General features: G+C 35.2%; 2 protein-coding genes across 2 annotated transcripts; both read left to right on the top strand.

Annotated features, from left to right (window-relative positions):
- Positions 1 to 2749: 2749 nt before the first annotated feature.
- On the top strand, positions 2750 to 4208 carry LOC147386269 (vacuolar cation/proton exchanger 3-like). The gene is made up of 6 exons (XM_086424529.1): positions 2750 to 3096; positions 3213 to 3280; positions 3373 to 3401; positions 3499 to 3695; positions 3790 to 4039; positions 4150 to 4208. The coding sequence occupies exons 1-6, from the start codon at positions 2848 to 2850 to the stop codon at positions 4206 to 4208; spliced, it is 852 nt and encodes a 283-aa protein (XP_086280655.1). The 5' UTR covers positions 2750 to 2847.
- A 2682-nt stretch (positions 4209 to 6890) lies between these two features.
- LOC147386268 (membrane protein of ER body-like protein) lies at positions 6891 to 11944 on the top strand. Its single transcript, XM_086424092.1, has 4 exons — positions 6891 to 7152; positions 9144 to 9359; positions 10105 to 10166; positions 11240 to 11944. Exons 1-4 carry the CDS (start codon positions 6906 to 6908, stop codon positions 11705 to 11707), a joined length of 993 nt encoding a protein of 330 aa, XP_086280218.1. The 5' UTR covers positions 6891 to 6905; the 3' UTR covers positions 11708 to 11944.
- Positions 11945 to 14131: the final 2187 nt, after the last annotated feature.

Here is a 14131-nt window from a genome sequence, read left to right as displayed (position 1 = left end):
CAGCCCTCTTGTTGCCCAACGTCTTTCTTAGACTTTTCTCCCTCTCCACGTCTCCTTCTCCAGCGAAGAAGGTTCTCCCCTTTGCTACCTTCGTCTTCCTCGGCGGGTACTCGCAAACTATCGGGATCTCCTCTCATCTCATTCTTTAGGTAAATTTATTATTGGTTTATGTTATTTTATTTATATATTTTTGTTCTCGTTTTCTCCTTGTTTTTCATGGCACACTTTTTTTTTATGTATTAATAGAATTAAGAAAATATCAGCTAGATAATTTTTATTTTTTATTTTTTATCTTTGCATATTGGTGGGATTAGACTTTTTTTATTATTTTTATTGTGGTAGGATTAGGAGGGTATTTCTTATTTTATGTAATTTTTATGTTTTTTTATCGTAACGATTAGGCTAATTTTCTTAGAAATTTTTTTTTGTGTTTTGTTCATTTTTTATTCTTTTTTGCATGTCGATAGGATTAGAATAATTTCTTGGGTATTTTTCTAGGTCTTTATTTTTTTAGCATCTCAATAGGGATTAGGAGGATATTTTGTTTATATATATTTTTTGTATTTTTTTTTTTTTTGTGCATATTGGTAGGATTAGGAAAGAAGTTGTTTTGCTTTTATCTTTATTTTATTTTTATTTTTTTATGAACTTGTGATGACATGATCCTTGTATTCAAGCATGATGGTCCTATACTTCTACAATGATTTGTGAAGATATATTTTTTAGCATGTCGTTGAATGATAAATGTTACTGAAAAATTGATATATGTCATTGCATGATAGTTGTTTTGAAAAAATTGATGATCCTAGAAGCTTGTCTGTTTGAGTCGATTTGAAAACCATTTGAGTTTGAAAATTTTGTATGCATTGGTATTTGTTGATCTACAATTTGGTAAGTATGGTATTGTGAACTTTTTCTTGTTATTTCATAAGTTTCCAAATTGGTGAACCTGGGCAAATTCACATTTTTTTTTAATTCGAAAATTCCCATTCATAATTTCGTTTTGAAAATCGATATTTGGAATTTTCTGATATGGAAATTGCATAATTTTATATTTAAGGAAGGAATATATTTATAAATTTCTATTTTAAGAATTTCACATTTTATTAATTTCTAATTTAGATGATTTTGCAATTTCATATTTAGAAAGTTCATGGATTTAGAAATTTCTAACTCAAAATTGTGATATTTGAAAATTTTCTATTTTGGGAAAGTTCCATTTTTTAAAAAAATTTCTAATTTGGGAATTTCACATATATTTTTGAATTATAATTGGGGAAACTTCGGATTCTCAATTTGAAAATTCTTTAAGTTCCAATTTGGCAGTTTCTACTTTGGACAGTTTGGGGAATACTTACATGTGAAACTTCTTAATTGATTCAAGATCATGAGACTAATTATGACTTTTTCAAATCCTTCTATTTTTGTGGAATTCAAAGGATAATCATGTGATAATTGAGACGATTTTAGCCATAGGATTTGTTTGGCAAACCCAACATAAATTGATGATGATGATTGGACTGTAATCTTGACCGTAGTCTTTGTATGTTGACCATAGGATGATTTTGGATCGTATTAGAGACCGATCATCTTGATCGGGCGGGTTCGATGCTTAACACCTTCCGAAACCCATAATCTGACCCCTTACCCATATCTTTGATCCGTGGACCGATCTGTATCCATTTGGAGTTATTTATGATTTTCTAGACCTAAACTAGGTGGCGATTCCCATTTTTCAAAAGTCCCCCATTTATAAATCGAACCCCTATCCACTATTTAGTGAAAATGGGTCGAGGCGATTTCACATATGACATATGACATATGACATATGCTATAAGTGTAATAATTTTCTTGTGCCCCTCTTTTGACATATGCTTTATCATGGAATCGTAGATCATTTGCCCCTTCTTTGACGTAGGCAACTGGTTTACGATTCTGTGATGGGGCATATGTCAAAGAGGGGTCATCAAAAATCATTACACTTACATGATTATATGTGCATCTCCACGTCAATAATGTGTGAGACAATGTCAATTTTAAAAAATAAAGAGCCGTTCTATACTGACTTCCTACAACACTGAGCTGAAGAAATGGTTTGCACGGAACCATAGATGCTTTTCACTCATATCTCAAGAAAAACATATATGATCCATGCACATCTTCGTATCAGCGTAATGTTGAACATAGGTGCCGTAGGAAGTCAGTTTAGCATTTTTCTAAAATAAATATCTTCAACATATATAAAGTATCTCTAGGATAAACCCAAAACATCTATGATCCATGCACACCTCCATATCAGCGTAATGTTGAACGTAGATGTGGTAGGAAGTGAGTTTAGCATTTTTTTTTTTAAATAAATATCCCCAACATATATAACGTATCCCAAATATAAATCCAAAACATCTATGATCCATGCACACCTCCATATCAGCGAAATGTTGAACGTAGATGTGGTAGGAAGTGAGATTAGCATTTTTTTTTTTAAATAAATATCCCCAACATATATAACGTATCTCTAGGATAAATCCTGAGAATTGGATTTCTTGTTTTTAGCGGTTAGAACGAATCTCAACCCTTGAATATTTCTTAAACTAGTTAGTATCCATTGATCCTACGGGTCACCAAACGCAACCCATATGAAGCCATGCAAGAATAGCAACAAAAGCTATGAAGCTTCCTGGAAAATACCTTAGCAGTGAAACTGCCAGTCTGTTAGCTTGGTTTCTGCCAACATATAAAAGGTAGACGTTGAGGGTGAGCTTTGTTATAGAACTCTTGATCCATCCTGTGTGCTACTGGTACTGCTAGTAATATAATTATCAAATATCAGTAGTGGTTACTAAAATCATGGCCATTCAGGAGACCTGGAAGGGCTTGGACAAGGAAGATCAGGTCTACAACGGACGGATGGCTCACAGCTTATCGTCTTCGTCTTTGCGAAAGAAGTCGGACCTTGAGCTTTTGTCCAAGGTTCGGTGTAGGCTTCTTAGAAAATTGCTGGCTAATGTGCAGGAAGTCACTCTGGGGACTAAGCTCTTTGTTCTCTTCCCAGCTATTGTTCTAGCAATTGTTGCCCAATATTATCACATTGGGAAGGTTAGTAATGTTTGAAAAACTCATTAATTTTTTTGATTCGGAATTAGGACGATTTGACTCAGTGAATGAGTTTCATAAAATTAATTAATTAATATTTTTTCTGTACAAATTAACAGCCATGGGTTTTTGCTTTGAGTTTGCTTGGGCTCACCCCACTTGCTGAAAGAATTAGTTTTCTCACTGAGTAAGTCATCAAGTCCAAATTTTGATTTTTTTTTTTTTTTTTTTCTTAATTTCTTGTTGAATTCTCGTTTATTTTTTTGTAAAAAATTGCAGACAGATTGCATTCTACACTGGGCCAACAGGTATTTTCTCTCACCATTTGAAGCTTTATTTATTTTTATTTATTATTGAAAAAAAAATAATAATAAGTTTGAAATTTGATTTGATTTGGAAATGCAGTTGGAGGGTTACTTAATGCAACATGTGGAAATGCAACAGAGCTAATAATAGCAATATTTGCTCTAATTAGTGGAAAAATAGATGTGGTGAAGTATTCTCTTTTGGGTTCCATACTTTCAAACCTACTTCTTGTTCTTGGGAGTTCTCTCTTATGTGGTGGCTTAGCCAACATGAAAAAGGAGCAAAAATTTGATAGAGTAAGACATTTAATCACAAACCCATTTCAATTTTCTTCTTTTTTCATTACCCAACTCACTAACCGACTCGAGTTATTTGATACCAATTTCACAGAACCAGGCCGATGTGAACTCGTTACTTTTGCTGTTAGGTTTGCTGTGTCATGTTCTGCCATTGATGTTCCGATACGCATCTAGTTCCGAATATCGTATTGGAACTTCTATATTACAGATGTCGAGAGTGAGTGGAATCATTATGTTAATCGCTTATGTAGCGTATCTCTTCTTCCAATTGAAGACACATAGGAAGCTCTTTGAAGCTCCAGAGGTGATTATTGCTTTATTTTACCAACTTTTTTTAAAAAGTTTTCCGATTTGGCGGTGGTGAGCTTTCATCCTTAGCCTTTTATTTTCCTTGGTTCGAATAATATCTGGTTAATCCCTCCATCTAAACTCTTTTCTTCTCCTTTATCAGGTGCAACACGCCGTGGCCAAGCTCGTGGAATCCCGCGATGCTTCGTGGACAGCCTTTAGGTCCACGGAAGGTCGCCTCCATCAGCTACAGGCTTGAAAGGGATGCGGCTGCGGCCAATTCCCAGAAAACTCCAATCAAGCTTGATAGCGCACTATCCGAGCTGGAGCAGAATAAGACAAGCTAGCTCTGGCGGAGGGGAAGATCTCTTCCCTAGAAGAACTGGTGAAGGCGAAGGAGGTAGAGCAGGAGGAGAGCACTCCAGGATCAGCTCAACTCCCTCCAAGCCCAGCTGGACTTCAGAGGAGGCCTGGGAGACGGCTTATAATAAGCTGAAGGCGAAGCTAAGGAACGCCGAGGCCGCTGCAAAAAGGCCGGAGGTGACCCCGGAAGCCACACCAATGGCTGCTCCCGAGCCGATTCTCGAAGCCCCAGTTGCACCAGTGGACATTCAAGCCCCCGAAGATGCCGTGGTAGCGATTGTAGAGGACGAATAGTTTTTCTTTTCTTTTTTTTTTTTTTTTTTTTTTTTTTTTTTTAGCATGTTTTTGTAACTCCATATGTAATCCTAATGTAAATATATAAATGTACATATTTTTCGTCGACTCTCGTGCCTTCTTGCTTTCCTTTTTTTTTTTCTGTTAAGGCATTATACTTAGAAAGAAAAACAAACGGAATAATTAGCTATACCTAACTCCTTAGGCTCATGCCAGTGAAGATCCGGAATTCTGACTCTAAATCAGATTCCGTATTAGGGACCAGGTTTTTAATTTCGGATGAGTTCCTCAGCTGGAACCCATTTGTCGAAGCTTGGTGAGATCACCAGAATGATCCTCAAATTCAGTGGGGCCAAAACGAGCTAGAAGAGCTCCCTGAAAGCTGTCCATGGACGAATCCGAGATTCTTCCGTGTCCATTGATACTACTGCATCGCGTCATTTTCAAGATGGAGTGATGCCATGGAAATATGTTGATCAGAAGGGACCTCATGATATTTGAGAAATCGTTCTGCCTTGTCCAACAGGGAAATCAAATCGTCAAGTGTATTGGATGTAGCGTGACTGCCTTGTCTCTAGTGGAATGTATTTGCTGAACGGGCTCAAATCGGGATGGTCTTGTGAGATCAGGACTGTGATCACAGATTCTGCACATGGATCCTCGCTCAGCTTGCTGGCAGGAATGGGACCCCCATCAAAGGACTTTTGGGATTCGCCCCCAACGTTTCCATTTTGGTGTAATTCCTCCACTCAATCATGAATTTTTTTGCCAATGTCTGTTGCTGTTGTTTCCACGACCTCAAACCGATCTGTTGTTGGGATTCCATAGAGACAAACTGTTGTTTGAAAGCATTGAATGCTTGTTTAATCGATCAGTTCCCTCATGTTCTTCTCGAGGGAATCTCCGTTGTATTACGTGATGCCATTTGCAAGGCATGTCTTGATCATAAACAACAGAGGAAAAAAAATTGGGTGAAGAAGCAGTAGTCACTTTGAGGATGATGACTTTGATAACATGTATTAATAGAAACTGAAGCAATTTTATAGGAAGAATAGGGAGAAGGAGAGAAAAAATGGAACACTTTGGCTAATTCGAGGAAACCAGCCTCCTAAATTCTGATTGGGATGAAATTCTTATATTTTCTCATTCAATGGTCTCCCAATTTATAGAAACAAGTCCTACACAATAATTCCAAATAACCTAATCGTAAGAAACAAATCAAAAACAAGCTACCTACTTTCCTTGATTAGAGGGATGTTATTTAGAAACTAATCTAATAGATATCTATAGTAGAAGATTATAGAAAATCTTGGAGATTTCCTACGCTGAGTGCACGTGCCTGTGGTTGGGGTTGTTACTGCCCACTCAACCCAATTAGCTCTTTATACTCAGCTTCAATACTTGGATCTTGCTACCATGCTCTGCTTCTAATTCTTCCACATAAAAAGATTACATCCAACAAACATACAGTAATCAGTAGTTGACCACCTATTAGATGGAAATCTAACCTGGCCTACATCACATTATCCTTCCACCCTTAGATGTCCATTACACTTGTAAGAAGACCACAACTCGGAGTACCTTTCAGATATCTTAGGATACAAATCAATGCATCCGTATGAGGAGCTGTGCTTAATGTAGGAACTCATGATGTTGACCCTGAAGCCAGTCATGAAAGTGAAAGCAAAAGGACTGATAAAGGTATGTGATGAGATACACGAGAAAATCTCGATTCGAATTGGAAATCTACAGTTTTACCAGATAATATGCCCCGATTAATTTCAACTGTTGGCTTAGTCATCTTTGGGATTCCTCTTGTAAATTTTATTCATTTCTACCTTTATTTCTGCTCTTCTTACTTCTTCTTTTTTCTCTCTCCTTCCTTCTTATTGGTCCCTGTTATATTTTTATTGCAACTCTTGCTAACTTGCGCCTTTGATTATGTAAATAAGATCTGCAACATGTGAATATGCTTAATCACTCACAAAGCCACATGGGCAGTTGTAGTTTGACATTTCCTGGCACATTATAGACACTATGGAGTAGTGAAAGGTTGTATGATAAATTCTGTGCTCCTCAAAATCCTTTTTCCTATTCTTCCCCAGTCTTGAAACTGAAACACTTTTTCCTTTTCTATGTTTTTCCCTTTTTATGATGACCCTATACTTCTAGAATAATTATTTACAAGTCCATGCTTCCTTTTGCACTCTCTTCGGGTAAACATGAATTGGTTTTAGTTATTATGTTGATTATGTCTTCATAATGTCTATGCATTTCTTATGCACTATATTTTCAATAATAGGCCGGGTGTGGTTTACTTGTGCTAATGCAGAGAATGATGTATCGCAAGAGAACCAGAAAGATGAGTTGGTGAAGTCCAACAACACTAGAAAACAAGAAGATAATTCTGAACCTTATGTTCCGATTTCATCAATACATGAACCTTTGTTGCCTCAAGGCAGTCGAGATGGAAAAGATTTGGACGGTTTACCAGAAAATATTGGTACAGGTATGAAATATGATTCTTGATAATTATGTCGTGCAGATTTTTTTGAAAAGCAATTCGTGTCATATTATTAAAATTAGCCAATTCTTGGGTAATTCTGTCAAATTTTATCAATTTGGAGCCTTGCAAAGTTAAGTTTACCTGACATTTGTCAAAATTTTTTGTTCATGTTGGAGGACGTAATTGGAGATATCCATTAAGTCCTACAAGCATTCATGACATCCTCCTATAATGCAAGACAAAAGTTCTAAAATGGATGAGAATTGTTGTAAACATTTCTATAAAAGTACATCTGATAGCTTCATTATGTCCCACAAATACCCATTTTTCCCTGTTGTAAACATTTCTAATATTCCTCTGGTTGGGTACGTTTTAGTTATTCTTCAGTAAGAATCATGTTTTTTTCCTCTTTCTATTGCTTCATTTTTTTCCACACATTTAATTAAGATTAGTCACTATCATGTAGTCATCAGATTTACAGATACACCAGTCACTATTTGATACCTTATTGAAAGTTGAAAGATTAAACATACTTTAATTGTATCTAACCTAATATTTTCACTACATATTGGTGTTTAATAGTGTGAATCAACGTGAAAATACGCGCTTTACTTAAAATAAATAGTTATAAGAGTCATTTTATAATCTAATTTTTTAAAATATTATTTGTCATTAAAATATTGATTTTATGCAGATGCCAGCTAGCTTAAGATATTGATTTTTTACGAATGTTTAGGAAAATTCAAAATTTTGAAATATTTCACTTTGGTGAAACATTCCTCAGAAATGACATTTTAAACCTTGGTTGCTAATGTTATTCTATTCAAAAGGTGCATTTTATTCCACCACGATTAGTAGGGTTATGTAACATTTCAACTTGGGTCTAACTGAACCTTGTGCTGGCTTGGGTGGAATTTCCCCCTTAGGTTTGGTGCAAGCTGGAATTTCCCCCTTATCTGTATAATAACCTTTCTTTTTTCGTTTTCACCTTCATTATCATATTTATAATTACCTTTACTATAGATACATCCTTTTCTCTTATTATTTTGTGCTAATTCTGTCATCTGACCCAACCTAGCTCTAGCCTTACATGCACATGAGTTTCTCTTCATGTGCACCATACCCCTTTCTGTGTGTCTTATGTTATTGGTTGTGTGGGTGGCATGAGAGAATACCTCTCTTATTCAAGTATCCTCCTACTGTGATTTTTGCTAACTCACATTAGAATGATAACTTGCCACGTTAAATTCCACGGAGAATCTTCTTGCCAGTATTTGAGAAACACGAGATCTTAGACACCCATTTATTTATAGCATATTAGGATTTACATTGCCGAGTCTATGTTTCTTTTAACAATCAAAGCACAATGAACTCATAACAAAGCTAGCTGTTTTGTGTGACAATTGATGCATGTGATGACCTTGCAATTATCTATGTTTGATAGTAATCTATTTCAAGAACTTCAGCTCCTTCAATGGGGCTTATGTTTTTGTGGTCCCTTAACCATAGTCACAAAGTTGGAGTACGGGTTTAAAACGGCAAGGGAAAACTTTGGAAAAAATGTTGAAAATGGGAAAAAATGATAAAAATATAAGATAAAAAATATTTTAAAAGTTATGAAAATATATATATATATATATAATCAAGTTATTATCATCAAATCCCATATTTTTACATTTATGAGTCACCAAATTTTATTATATATCAATTCCCACATTGAAAAAACAAGAATTTGTTTAATTTTTTGTCTCGTGAAAAAAAAAAGTGGGTATAAAACGGCTTTTTTTTTTTTGTCTCAAATGAATAAATTGTGTTTTTTAATCGTCAGAGATGCAAGACTCGTTTTTTGTTACTATGCTCTTAACTCTTATTTTTCAGTTAAATTTAACTTTTAACAGTTGTATTTAAGTTGGTTAGGTGATCAATGGAACTTATTTTCCATTCTCATCACATTCCTTAATATAATCTAATTTCTCTCTTGATATGATATGCAGCGAATGATGTTATGCTAGATATGCCAGGACCTTCACCTGCATCCGGGACATTGACAGATGGTGTAACTGAACCTCTTGAGGATGAACAAAATGTGGATGGATCTAGAAGATTCCATGAATTGGATATTTTAAAAAGCATTGTGTATGGAGGTTTGATTGAGTCAATTACAAGTCTGGGTGTTGTTTCATCTGCAGCTGGTGGTGATGCTAGCACAAGTAAGTGTTTGAAACATATTTTTATCCATCACTAATTCACTTTGTTTTATCTATAATTCGATTTATTCCAAAAAATAAAATAAAATAATAATTGATAGGTAAAAGCTTTATTAAAAAACAAAGAAAGAAGATCGAGGAGGCCTACTTACAATACAACAGAAAAATAGAAAAACGGAAGGAACACTGAACTACAATACTCTCAAGCTGAACCATAAAGGATTCCAGTTAAAGAACTCAAACAATTTGTTATACATATGAAGTAGCTATTATGATAGTAGTAGGTTACAACTTACAAAAATTCCTATTTAACAAAACAAACTAAAAAAATAGTTTGCGTATCTTCATCTCTTCATATCATCTTCAGAAGGTTTCTTGGATTGATTTTGAAGTCTCTCTCAAGTACTCCATTATAGAAACTATTTTCTATGCAAAGATGATCCAATAGTAGATTTGTGAAAGAGATAGAGAATGAGATTATGAGCTAAGGTTGGGATTTGAGGTTTTAGATAATCTTTTGCGAGTGCTACTTAAATTTTCAACTTCAATGGAAAGTTTTCCTCTTCATTATGTGTTGCAGTTTAATTGCAAGGATTCCTCCTTTTATGTTAGTGCACGGGTGTTTCTTATGATTAATGAAGTAATTTGATTTTGTTGAAGCTTATTGTTCTTTCAAGTTTCAACTAATTTTGGTTTAGGTAATATAATGCATATTACTTAAGATTCTCATTTTATGCCTTTGCTGCAGTGAATATAGTAGCTTTGGGATTGTCGAATCTGGTCGGTGGACTTTTCATAATTGCTCATGGCGTGAGTAATTTTTACATGACAATTTTTTCTTTACAGTCATAATCATGGATATAAGTAGATATGCAGTAACTTCAAATTAATAATTTAACCTTCATATATTAGTAGGACCCACCGTCTTACCAAATTTTTGTTCAGATACTTGCATCATACCAGATAAGTACAAATAACACATACATACATACCATACATGCATGCATGCATGTTTCATGCCATACTCATATTTTGACAAAAATTGGTGCAGATGTGGAGTGCACCAAACATATTAAGTTTTGAATTATCACTTTTATTGAATTTATTTGCACGTGAATTGCTTGCTGCGTTATAACTTTATTAAAAAAAAAAATGATGTTTTACTGGTTATAGCTTAGTTTGCTCATTAAAAAAAAAAAAAGGAAACTATCTATATAATAAAACACAACGGTAGGCCCCACTTTCTATCTCAAGATTTATAATATAAATTACGTATCTCGAGGACAGGTTTTGCCTTTTCTCTTCAACTTTCCAAAATACCCTAACTTCATTCTCTTTCTTCTTCTACCATTTTTTCTAATATAACCCCTCCAACTTTATTGTTTTTCCTCTTCTCCCCCCTTCCTTAATAATATCTCTCCAACTTTACTCCATTATTTAATAATACTCCTCCAACTTTATTATTTTTCTCCTTTTACCCCCTTAACCCCAAAGAGGATGCCTGTGCACAAACTCTAGTGATCTGATATTTAGTAAATCCATAAGTGAAATTAAATGGCACTTGTTGACAAGGGTCTTTGCATATTGGAAATCAATTCTGTCCACATCCAACTTTTTTTTCCCTCAGTGGGTAAAGCGGACTTGAATCCACGACCTCAGAAGTTGCATTGCAATATGTCAACCACTGAGCTATGGGTCCAAGCCCCACTGCATCCAAGAATATCAATAGTACATACCACGATGTTCTTCATTTTCTGACATTGGTTGTTTCTATGATCTCGATCTTCATTTTCTGGGTTCTGATTCAATTGTACTTGAGATATTTGTTCGTATTAATTTCTAATGAGCCATAATTGTTTGCATATTTGACTTGTACCTTGTAGCTTAGGGATCTGAAAAACGAACAACAACATGGAGGAGCCACAGATCAAAATTCAAAAGTTGATCACTACCAAGAAGTCCTGGGACACAGAACGAATTTCCATCTGCACGCAACAATTGCCGTGCTATCATACCTGGTATTTGGATTAGTGCCACCTGTCACATATGGCTTCTCATTCCATAAGAGCAACAACAAAGAATACAAACTGATGGCCGTTGCAGCAGCTTCTCTCATATGTATTGTTCTACTTGCTATTGGCAAGGTCTACGTTCGTAAGCCGCCAAAGTCTTACATCAAAACCATACTCTACTTTTTAAGCACTGGGGTGGCGTCCTCAGGTCTTTCTTACATGGTAGGTGTGCTGATCATTAAGCTCCTTGAGAAGCTAGGTTTGTCCGAACAAAGTTCAGCTGTCCTGGCACCTCCGTCTCTATTAGTATCAAATAAGCCAGCCTGGGCATCTTATTGATGGAGACAGTATGGGCCTAGCAGCTAGTACAGTATCACATCGAGCTGAATTCGATGAAGTGACCATGGTTTGCTTAATTTTTTCCTGCATTTTGAAACTTTTCTAATTTTCGTTACTGTAAGGTACTGGATTTGGTTTCGGTTTCTATTTCTGTTTCTGTTTTGATCAGTTTGGAAATGGAAATATTTCGTACGAACATTTTGATCAGTGTGGAAATAAATACAATTTTCTTATAAATATTATAGAGCTGATATAAATATTGATATAGTTTTAATTGAGATTATAGGAAATCATAAAGCTAACATGTAAACCCCAAGGGGTTGGCCTAGTGGCAAGCCAAGCCTTGATAAGCTCTTTAGGAAGGGTAGGTCAAGTGTTCGAAACCCCACGAAGCAATGAATTTCTTGGGGCCACTCTCCAGGGTCCGGTTGACCCTCGATTCAACTAGTTGCACGTAAGACTTTCTGACTGTGGGATTCACCCGAAGGTTGAGGATACCCACGATTGAAAAAAAAAAAAAAAAGAAAAAAAAAAAGAGAAAAAAGCTAACATGTAAGCTCCTATATGGCGTGTGGAAGTATCAGATAACCAAAAAGAGTAGTATTCTATAAAAAAAAAAAGATAAATATAATATTAATGTTATATTAGCTATACATCTCTTCATTATTTAAATATGTATACGTAAGTGATTCATTTAATAACCAAGTAATTATAACATGTATATATACTTAATTTTACAAGTCCTTTATACAAGTAATTTATATTTTTATAAATTTTATTGAGTTTTAAAATAATTTTTTCTTGAAATTGTTTTCAATTGAATTATATTGTTTATTGAAGTATTTCCATTGAAATCTTGCAGGTTCATACTTAAAATTTGATTATTTCAATTAAAATTTACTACCCATTGAAATATCTCACCAAAAGGAAATTGTCAATTAAATTTATCATCAAAGGCTTGTAGAAATAAAAATATTTTGTGAAAATTGTCAATTAACAAAATGATAAGTAGGCCATACTTCGGTCTCCAAACTTATCGAACACCTTTTCAGCATTAAATTGGTGCACGGAACATACACATCCATGTCCTTTGTTACATCCATTCAGATCATAAAGCGAAGTGTCTAGGTCTTTAAAATCCTCAAAAAATTTCAATCCATTGGGACATACTTTACTACCATCAAATTGATAATCCACAGAGGTTTAACTGTTTTATCTGCCATAGCCGACGTGTAGTTGTTGCTGAAGTTGCGAGTTTTGAGACGTGATGCATGAAATGAGATTCATCTTGTTGATTTAAGCTTAGTGAATGGTGCTTTCTGGACTTCACACCTCCCCAGTTATCACGAGTTTACACTGTTGATGTCACTGCAATGCCCTCTTCTTTACAACAATGTATCCTAAAAAATCATCCCAACTCACTTAGATGCTCACACTCAAAAGAATGCACACTAACGCTCGACTTGTAAACGTTACTCAATCTTCGAGCTAGGGTGATCCCAAAGAGTTGGTTAAGAAAACTCTTTTGAGACAAATTGGGGTAAAGATTGATTTAAACTAAATTAAATAGTACTTTTCAAAAATAAAAAATTAAATTACATTAGGTTCAACTCCTCTACAAGTGGCCATCTCCTAGCATCATCGACCAACCTTTGACTACCCAGAGATAATCATACATTTATACTCTAAAAGACGCACGAAAGCTTTTTTTAGCAACAACATCCTGTGATCAAACTTTTGAATTACTTGCTTCTCTATGCTCGTTTGAGTTCTCACGCTCTCCCAGCCATTCTTGTAGTTTGGCTTCTCTACCAGCTTTGAACTCTTCGTAGTTTTCCAATACGGACGAAAGGTCATGATGAGCTACCGAGCTTCCATCAAATGGAATTGCTTCTTCAAGGTTCTCATCAACAATCTGACTCGACATAGGCAGTTCTTCAGCTTCTTTATCTGGCAAAGTTGAAACAGCAGTAGTAGCAACCACAGCTATTGTTGAATAATGTGGTTGTATCTGCTCAACTTTTGTGTCGATTGATTGTTTGGTGTCGAATTGGGGCCATCTTATGCTTACTGCTCTCTGTTTAGCTGACTTTATAACTGTCGAGAAATAGCTACCACTACTTTCTCCATCCTGCCGGGCACCATCACTCTGACCAAAGGCTTCTGGTCCCCGCAAGCTGCTTCTACCCATTTGAGAAGCTGAACTCCGGTTATGAATCAACCTGATTCACAACAGCAGCTTTAAAAAGTTTGCAATTACTGGTAATTATACAATTTGACCAAGTTGTTAGGTTTTATCGAAGCAATGTCCAATAATAGTTGACACAAGTGTTGGACCCGTATAACTCGGTTGACATAGTGAAATACAACTTTGACGTAGTGGTTTCTAGTCTGGCTTACCCAACAAAAATGAAATAAAAAGAA

The sequence above is a fragment of the Akebia trifoliata genome, chromosome 14 (genome assembly GCF_017979445.1).
Source record: "Akebia trifoliata isolate Shusen 1 chromosome 14, ASM1797944v1, whole genome shotgun sequence".
Taxonomy (NCBI): Eukaryota; Viridiplantae; Streptophyta; class Magnoliopsida; order Ranunculales; family Lardizabalaceae; genus Akebia; species Akebia trifoliata.
The sequence above is the reverse complement of the archived record's forward strand: the minus strand, read 5'-3'. Positions and strand labels throughout refer to the sequence as shown.

Coding starts and splice junctions, on each gene's coding strand:
- LOC147386268 (XM_086424092.1), top strand. CDS start 6,906: ATGTCTATGCATTTCTTATGCACTATATTTTCAATAATAGGCCGGGTG. Junction 7,153..9,143: donor ACCAGAAAATATTGGTACAG/GTATGAAATATG, acceptor TATGATATGCAG/CGAATGATGTTATGCTAGAT. Junction 9,360..10,104: donor TGGTGGTGATGCTAGCACAA/GTAAGTGTTTGA, acceptor CCTTTGCTGCAG/TGAATATAGTAGCTTTGGGA.
- LOC147386269 (XM_086424529.1), top strand. CDS start 2,848: ATGGCCATTCAGGAGACCTGGAAGGGCTTGGACAAGGAAGATCAGGTC. Junction 3,402..3,498: donor ATTCTACACTGGGCCAACAG/GTATTTTCTCTC, acceptor TTGGAAATGCAG/TTGGAGGGTTACTTAATGCA. Junction 4,040..4,149: donor TTACCAACTTTTTTTAAAAA/GTTTTCCGATTT, acceptor CTCCTTTATCAG/GTGCAACACGCCGTGGCCAA.